Here is a 9,726-nt window from a genome sequence, read left to right on the forward strand (position 1 = left end):
ACATTCTCTCGCTCCTTCCTTTAAGCGGATACTTTGTGGCAAATTATTTATGAACCATGAACCATGGCCTCTGCCTTCACCCTCTGCTTCCACTGTAAAAGCAGAGATTGCACTTTGCACAGTTATCTTTTGCAATAATCCTTTACTAAAGCTCAAAATGCTCCAGGCCAGCAGAAAGCTTGCTGCAGTGGGGCTTCTACACTACAGCGCTATTGCTGTCACTCCCTTGACCTGTGAGGTGGAATGATCTGAACACTGGAAAAGCAGGTTAGATCCCAAAGTTATCTGTCTAGTAAAGTCTTTTTTAAAAGCATGTTACATGGGGTTGAGGGATTTTCCTTGTGTTACACACTGGACAGGGGTAGGATAAAATATCTTCTTTTAAAGAGCCATACAAGATATACAACCACCTCCAGTGTTGATAAACCTGAATGCAGTCACGCCTCGGGAAGGGAGGAGACTTCCTTTTATTCACTTATTATTCACCTGCCAGTTACGCTGCGATCTCCCTGCCACTGTTTCACCACTAGCCAGGAAGCAGGCACCCGGGCAGCCAGGTCACTCGCTCACTCCCTGCGCACCGCCGGCTCCGGCGCCCTCCGAAGAGGCAAGACCGGGCCCGTCGAGGGGAAGGGGAGCGGGGTAGGGTGGGGATCGGGCAACGCTTCGCCCTCCAACCGGCGGGAGCGGCGGGGAGGGTGGGCGGGCGGGCGGCACGTGGCGGCGCGGGGCGCGACGCCGGTGGCTGTGCCCGCCGCGGGGGGTGGGATGCGGCTGTGCGAGCGGAGTCTCCCGCCGGGGCGGCGGCGCAGCGCGCTACTGGTGGCCGCACTGCTGCTGGTGGCCGCCCTAGGCCTCCGCAGCGTCAGCCAGACCTGCCCCAACGGCCACCAGTCCGCCGCCCCAAACCAACCCCACTGCCGCCAGCGCCTCTACCGGGCGCTGGAGCTCTCCCCCGGCTGGAGGATCAACTGCTCGGGGATCATCCACGGGGATGAGAAGGCTATGCAGGAGGCCCAGCTCGGCCGCCTGGAGGTGGCGAACAAAAGGGCTCCCCTGTTGCCCGGCGACTACCTGAACATGACGAAGGACTGCAGCAACTTCAGGGCGACCCGGCGGTTCATCGAGTTCCCGCTGAGCCAGGAGGAGGCAGAGTTCCCCATCGCCTACTCCATGGTCATCCACAACAAAATTGAGATGTTCGAGCGGCTCCTGCGGTCCATCTACACCCCCCAGAACGTCTACTGCGTCCACGTTGACAGCAAGTCCCCGGCTGACTTCCAGGAGGCCGTGCGGGCCATCGCAGCCTGCTTGTCCAATGTCTTTGTGGCTAGCCGCCTGGAAAGTGTGGTCTATGCCTCCTGGTCCCGAGTGCAGGCTGACCTCAACTGCATGCAGGACCTGTTGCAGAGCCCCGTGCAATGGCGCTACATCCTCAACACCTGCGGCACCGATTTCCCCATCAAGACCAATGCCGAGATCATCCGTGCCCTGAAGGTGCTGCAGGGGCAGAACAGCATGGAGTCGGAGAAGCCCTCGGCCTTCAAGCAGGCGCGCTGGAAATACCACCACACAGTGGGGACGGCCATCTCTCGGACAACTGTGCAGAAACTGCCGCCACCCCTCAGCTCTCCCATGTTCACAGGCAACGCATACATTGTGGTCACACGGGCCTTCGTGCAGCACATCTTCGAGAACCCCACGGTGCAGCGGTTCTTCGAGTGGGCCAAGGACACCTACAGCCCTGACGAGCACATCTGGGCCACCCTCAACCGCATGCCCGGTGTGCCGGGTGCCACACCCCCGAACGACAAGTACCAGCTCTCGGACATGAACGCCCTGCCCCGACTGGTCAAGTGGCAGTACCTGGAGGGCGACACCAGCAAAGGTGCACCATACCCGCCCTGCACCGGCACGCACCAGCGCTCCGTCTGCATCTACGGGGCGGGCGACCTGCCCTGGATGCTCCAGCAGCACCACCTCTTGGCCAACAAGTTCGACCCCATGGTGGACGATGTCGCCATCCAGTGCCTCGAGGAGCATCTGCGCCACAGTGCCCTCTACGGCCGGGGGCTCTGAGGGGAGGCGGCGGAGACCCTCGCCAGCCTCAGGTGATTCAGGCACGGCGTCGCCTCAGGGACGGCGGAAGCGGCCGGAATCCGCGCCTTGAGGAGCGGAGTGGAGGGCGGATTCGTGTTACCCGCGCTGGCGGAGGGATCCCTCCGCGGGGCGGCAGGGAAAGGCTCCGCAGCGGCCCCCCCCCGAGCAGAAGAAGCCGCTGGGCGCGGGAAGGGACTAACGGTCGTAACGGCCGCCTCAGGGAATGGCCGGTGTTGAACACCGCACCCCGGCCCGCCCGCCGGCTGCTCCTGAGAGACACCGTGCGAGCGCCGGCCCTCCCGGGCCGCTTCCTCACAGACTCTCTTGAAGAGACGGGGGTAGGGTATTTTTCCATTCTCCTTTTCCATGGACCCCAAGGCTTCTTGTTATAGAGCGGCAGGGCCAGGTCATGGGCCACGGTGACTCTGCGTCCTGCTACAAGCAGAGCAGAAACTAATTAATTTGCTTTTCTACAAAGCACCTGGCAGGCCACCTGCTCCTGGCACCTGCTGCACTGCTCAGCTTAACATCTGTCTGCTGCATTTGCATCGCTCTAAAGTTTAATTTCTATCAATAACCGTTAAAAAAAAAATCCTTCAATAAAATCAAGTATACTAAAATAGATGGCTCTTTGGTATTTTGTATTTCTGGTTGTGCTCCTGGGCAGAGCCATTAAACCAATTAACCCCTCTGCACCCCACTTCTCCATCTGTAACACAGGGAGAGGGATGCTCATGTCATGGTGTGCAAACCTACATTTTTATAGCATCTTCCTCTCTTTTCCCTTCGCCCCGGAAAAGAGATTTGTGTGGGGAGAGCTCTTGGTAATATAATTGCCATATCTAATGGTTTATTTTGCCTTCAGATGAACAAAACAATCATCCAACATGTTTTCTTAAGTTTCTAAAAGCTGAAGGAAAGATTTGTGAGCTTCTGTATTTTGCCCAATGTATTTTTCCCACCTTCTCACATTAAAGCCAGCCACTTTCCATGGAGCCAACAGCTTTTCACTACCTTTAATGCTGAGGAATTAATTCAGTTGTCTTTGTACTACCCAAAAAATCTTCAAGTAGTTCTTTTCTCAGTAAACACTCTTTTACCTTTATAAATTCAAGGTCTCGGGTGGAGGATTAGCATTTATATGCATACCACCAGGCTACATTTAGATGAAGTTAAGTTACGACTGCAATCACACAGATCTTTAAAACATTGATTTAAATAGGATGAGAAGATGGAATAACTGACTTGCAAAGGTGCGTCATTGCAATTTTGTTAGACATTTTAAAATGAACTTGGTTGTAAAATGCTGATTCTTAAAATGCCACTGTGACTTCACAGCAAACATTATAGGCAAAACCCCCAACTACTGGTAAGAAAAGCTCTCAAATACCCAATGTATGGGCATTTGTTTATTCAAAAAGAGCAAATAAAGTACTAGGATTGCTGGTCCCAGGGAGAAACTTTCCAACTTACGTAAACAGACATGTGCTACAACAGAGATTAAAGCTTTATGCTAACCTGATAGTAACATAGAAAATGTAAAAATGGTTTCAGCATTAAATAGCAAATATCGCAAATATCTCCATGTCTAATATATTCTTGTAGAAAAACAAAAATTCTTTGCTGACTCAGGGTAAGAACTTAAGTCTCCCAACATAGAAGACTGCTTCTAACCACTGCTGCCTAAGCTGATTTTGCTGCTTGGAGCTCTTTCATTCACTTTAAATTACTGTTTTGGGCTAATGTGTATTAAACTACTGCCAGTGGTTCACTGGGGGCCTGGGATACGTCCAAGTTTCTGGACTAAATCAGGCAGAGGAGGGTTGGTGTTTCTGACTATGGCAAGGTGTTGTCTTTTTCCCTTGGAAAATGGAGGAAAAAGGTGCATATTCACAGAGAAAGACACACACACACCCCTATCGCATGAAAACCAATCCCATCCATGAGACAGATGTCTGTAGGAGATCTACATAATTTATTTTTCAAAGAACCTTCTGAGCACCTACAAAAAGCAAAAAGGTGTTTGGGGAGTGGAAGGAACCCCAGCCTGAAACAGTGAAAGATTTTGAAAGAGGGACCTCTCTTATTTTGCAAATGTACCCATAAAGAAAGATACATACTTCCAGATTTGTTAACAGTAATTTTTATCCCCTTCACTCTGTAAATATGTTTAACTTCTTCAGCTGTTTCTTCTTGCAGAAATATGAAGTATTGCTTCTATACACTATTTAAGTAACAGTGCTTCATCTATCATTGACAGGCACTGCCCTGGCAAAAAAATGTTACAGATGGAGAGACAGAGACAAGTATTTAGACCTGAGGGGGAAGTGCCACTTCAAATCTGTTCCACAGTAAGTCTTTTAGCAAAGGCAAAATAATTTTTCTTTCAGTGTTACTTGTTGCAATCTATGCTCTTTCTGGTTAGACCTGGAGACAGGATCAAAGTATTTATCCACATTTGAAAGAGCTTGCCCATCGAATACGAAGGCCTCAAGTGAAACCAGCATACCTAAAACCCAGCTTGGTGACACACCAAGAGGGACAGCAGTTACCTAACAACATAGCCCACACAACCTTCCCCTTTCAGAGAGATCACTGATTTGTATCAAAACAAATGTTCTGGCATTATGATCTTGGAGATGTAAGCAACTTGTAAACTTCTACATCCAATTCTCTTGATTTGAAGAAATTTTTCAGTTTATGTTGGCGTTATTACTCACACTTTATCTCAGATGATTTGGTTCCAAATACAAAGGCGCATCTTGTGCAAATTTATTTTCAACTCACCCTCTCCTTTTAGTAGTGACTTAATTTATTCTGAAAGAACGAGACTACTCCCAAGTTCAGAAGGTGAACTAAGACAAAAATATTCTTACAAAGGAATGTTTTCAGCATTTCCTCTTCCAAAGATATTAGAAATGTCATTTTTATGAGTGTAGTTACATGTCAAAGCAGTGACACACACACACAAAATTTATGTCTCCTTATCATTAAAAATAACAATAAAAAGTGTCACCCAATTCTAATACAGAACTTTGTATTCCAGAGATCTTAAAGTATCTTAGAAATAGCTAGCATCTGACAACAGGGCACAATGAAAAGATGTCACTGGCCAAGGTTAGGTGAAGAACTTAAAAAAGCAAAAACTTCAAATAGAGTAGGACACACACAGTGCACAAAGTAGCACTGGCATATCAGCATATAGGATCACCTCCAAAAAACAGGTCAAACCCTGTATGAACTTCATCGGTAAAATCTTCAGCTATTCAAATTGGAAATACAGTCATATCAGAAATATTAGTGTTAACTTTGTCTAGTGAGAGGATGAAAATCTACTTCTGACACTTCTGTCTACGATCAACTGTTAAATAACAACCTGAACTTTAAATAAACCACCAGTTGTTTAAGGAGGAAATATGTTGCAAAATGCCATTTGCCTTTCAAGATATGCACAGGAAAAGGTGAAACTGTAATTCTGAAATCTAGTAACAGATTTATTTTTTTTAAACTCACATGGCTTTAATTTATATTTTATTTCCAAGTGGTTCTCACTTTATTTTTACAAGAACAACCTAACGCAAACTGGAACTGTCATAGTACATATTTACACAGTGGGTCCATGAACAGCTCTCCTTAACTCCAGTTAGGAGAGTCTGTTTCCTTCTTGCTTTGCATTTCTTTCGTACTCTATATGATAATCTCTGAAATGTTCTATAATAAAGAGATGGGCCAATTGAGGAAACCAGGTAACAAATTCCGAATAAACTAGAAGCAAACATGACCTATAGGAACAAAATATCAGTAAAGTATTTGCAGTCATGAGTAAAACTAATTCAAGGAACAGGGTTAGGGTGTCCTTTTTCTTCTGACTGCAACAGCAGTGACCATGAAACATTAACTAGACTCTCAGTGAATTATTTTCCACTTTCTTGGAGAGCGCAGGCTCTTTTAGCACAAGTTGAAAAACCAAAATATTAATATATCTGTGACTTTCTACCTATTAAGCCATAATGGGTAATTTATGCAGTAAATTTATCTTTGAGCAAAGTTATTTTCCTAACAAAGATCACCCTTTAAGTTACAGTGAAGGAAAAGTCCACTTCTCCCAGTACAGTCTTATTAAAGTTCAAATGCTTTTTTACCATGCTCCTACTTTTCTTCCCCCTACTCCCAAGAACTTTTAGAGTACAGAAAAGCAAAAGTCACTAGTACCTGAAGTACTAGTTCAGTACTACTAGTAACTGAAATACTACCTCCTAAGCTGCTGAGATCCTTAAAAGCAAATATCTGTGTTTTGAGTAACTCTCATCTACCTCACTGTACCTAGTCATTGCGTAAATTGACATATGATCCTGATTAAACTTGTCTTCTGGGAATTCATCATAAATTCTTCCTGCTCTGCACCTTCCTTTAATTTGTGTCTCTCTGATAACATTTAAAGTCAAGTATTGACATCCATGAGTGAAGAAACAGCTTACTTCAGGTAACATCCTGTTGTGCACACTTAAGGAATTCACAGAATCCTTTTTCTTGGAAGCCACGTTTAAGCGCAGGCAGTCACCCACAGCCACTTCTGTATTGGCGTTTATTCTTCCCTTTTCTTCACTTTCTTTTAGTTAATTCACTTTCTAAATAGAAATATCCATTCCAGCTCAAGGTCAAGGTGCAAAGGTATCTTTTACTGTCTCTCTGCTATGGATAGGTGGAAGCAACCGTGACATTTCTGAAGAAAATCAACAAAAAAAAAAAAAGAAAAAAGAATTGGTCTATAACACTACAGGCAAGGAAGAACCAAATAGGCAGCAGCAAGTATGTTGATGCTGTAGCAAGAGAGATGGTTTGTCCTCCGCTGGATATTAAAATAGCTTAGTATAACAAAAGTGCAGTTAACACTTTTAGGTGTAAGTTAACAAATCTTCTAAGATCACAAAGCACATTAATCATATGAGCATGGAGGGATTAGCTGAAATTCAAACACAAAAAAGAGCAAGGGGCAAGAAAGTTATGGAGAGTAACGCGATAAAAAGCAGGATTTGGCACCAGATCCCCATACCTTCTCTTTGCTCCCCTCTCCTTCAGTGAACTGAAACAGCCTCCACAGATGTAGCGGATCCGGGGCCTGGACAAACACCATACCAGAAACATGGTTAGAGCCAAAAAGAATGTGTGATGCCAAGCTAGTGTCAGAGCTTGTGTTGACAGCTGTGAAGTTTGCAGGAATGAATTCCTCCAGAAGCATGGGCAAGCTTCTTTCCTGCAGTGTGCAGGCAGCAGTCTTCACCCTATAGGCAGATACTCCCTGAGGCACCACTGGAGCAATTCTATACATCAAGAAGGTTATTCCCAAGAATTATTTACACCTCAGTATGCCTCAAGAGTTGTTTTCTAAAGAGACAGCAGAGTTAACAGGGTAAATGCCTTACGCTGAATGGGATGTTTAAGAAAAAAGGATAGTTTAGAAACAGCAACGACAACAAACAAACAAACAAAAAAAGCAAGAGAGAAAAACTAGGGGTAAGCTAGGAACAGAGAGTATTTCCAAACATAATAACATAATACAGAAAAATGTCAGATAAGGTTGCAACATCAGACCTGTGTGAGGTTTACTTTAGAAGCTATAGAAACCATAAAGCTACCCTTATTCATGTTCTTACTTTTCAACAGTATATTCACTGAACAAACAAACACTGAAGAAGTGGTACCTGGAGCTTCTGCACTGTAACATAACGGTGCAAGGAGCAAGGCTGCCAAATGCTTCTCTGTTGCATATGCGCAGATTGCCTTTTGGCTCTCAAAGACAACAGGCTACAGGAGCAAAAAATAGCATTGATCATAAAAGTTCAAGTATTCTTTGTGCGCCTAGGTAAACTCAGTAGTCTGTATGTGTCCAGATTTAAATTCCATGTCCTAGAAACATCCCACAGATATAAAAATACCAGATACCTGCATTGCCTAACAGTGCAGGGTCATGAAGGAGACAGAAGATGCATATGTAAGCTAATTTTAGGAACAGTAAGTCGTCAAACTTGTAACAAAATATCTATTTTGTAAATTAAATATGGAGTACACAGAAAATAAGGAGGATTCTGCCATGAGAACAGAAAACAAGTGGCTTGCAGACCAACAGCTCGATGCATTTGCCATAACCAAACTGAGCTAGCCTATGTTACCAGAAAATTTTAAACAGTGTTACTAAAACATTAATCGTATGCAAAATAAAATTTCAAATACCACTAATAATTAGCCAGGCAGTAGCAATACAGAAGGTTCAGGGTATGTGCTTGCCTGCCTTTCCTTCAGTTTTTATTTTTGTTGGGTAACTTCTTCTTTCTGTTCTGTATGAAAGGCCTTCTCAGACTTCCAGCTTGAGAGAGGAAAGGAATGTCTAGATTACAGAAACATATGTTATGAACACCCACTTGTTCCTACTCAGTTCTTTGCTGTTTCACCTTAAATGGTCCCTTACTCTCCATTCGCGCATGCTTTCTAGCCTTTCACACAGCCTAAATTACACAGATTCCCTCAGCATGGTCCCTTTGTTATCACTGAGCCCAGGAACAGATTGCTTCCTGTCCACAGCCATTCCAGTTGCTCCAAAAATCTTGAAACTCTGCTGTGCGTTTCTTTTAAGATATTATTATTAGCAAAAGGAGAAAAATCTTGTAAGAGTTCAGAAGCATACATAACATTTAATGTGTTTTTCATCTATGTCACTTTTTGCCACTCACTTAACTCAGGCTGAACAACAAGCTAATCAAGAACATTGGTGCCACTTAAGTTTGCATATTTTTTTGGTACAGGAAGACTCCGGTACAGAGCATTCAAATTCATTTCAGAATGTCCATCTCCTTTTAAAATGCTTCCTTACAAGGCAAGGCAACATTAAAATCTCTGTTTTCACGCCAAATAGGACCCACCTGATAAGTAGGGTATACAATTCAAAGTACTACTGTTACACATCAGCACAGGGAATATCCCATGACCTTCTCCATGCAAAGGACCAAGTCTAGTGCTTCAATGGGACTATTGCTACTACTTTTTTTAAACAAGTCAGTAAAGTTGTCTTGAATTATGAACATAAGTCCTTTCTGGTTCCTGCTCACATTGATTTGAATTTCCTGAATTTATAAAATTTGAAAGAATTTCCCATTCTATTTGAATTTGATTACTATGTAGCAGACATCTTTGTCAACAAAATTATTTCTCTTTTCATTTGTAATTTTTCTTAGTATATACATTCGTTACATTATTTTCTTTTTCAGTTAAATATTACTTTTCCTTTCAATTAACAGCTAAAGTAGCACTAAGTCTGGGAGTGCTAAAGTAGTAGTATACAACTGTTGAAAGACAAGAGAAATCTGACAGAGCTGAGTATCAATGAAATGTAAACATAAATCCATTCCACACAGTAATCTCACGTCATTAGTACAATTGTGCTTCTCTATTAAATTGTTTTATAATGGAAAAATACTATAGTAAATATGCTAATACACACTTAATTGGAACAAAATCAGATATATAATTATTTGCATTAGGAGGGAGTGCAAAGGCCACGGAGAACTGGAGATTGAGAAGTTTCTGTCCAGAGACAGGATGAGACTGCAAAGCCTCGGAGGTAGAGACAGC

General features: G+C 43.8%; 1 protein-coding gene across 1 annotated transcript; it reads left to right on the forward strand.

The window, feature by feature from the left end:
- Window positions 1–768: 768 nt before the first annotated feature.
- Window positions 769–2,079, forward strand: GCNT3 (glucosaminyl (N-acetyl) transferase 3, mucin type). The gene has a single exon (XM_074601781.1). The coding sequence runs from the start codon at window positions 769–771 to the stop codon at window positions 2,077–2,079; it is 1,311 nt and encodes a 436-aa protein (XP_074457882.1).
- Window positions 2,080–9,726: the final 7,647 nt, after the last annotated feature.

The sequence above is a fragment of the Larus michahellis genome, chromosome 9 (genome assembly GCF_964199755.1).
Source record: "Larus michahellis chromosome 9, bLarMic1.1, whole genome shotgun sequence".
NCBI classification, from domain to species: Eukaryota; Metazoa; Chordata; class Aves; order Charadriiformes; family Laridae; genus Larus; species Larus michahellis.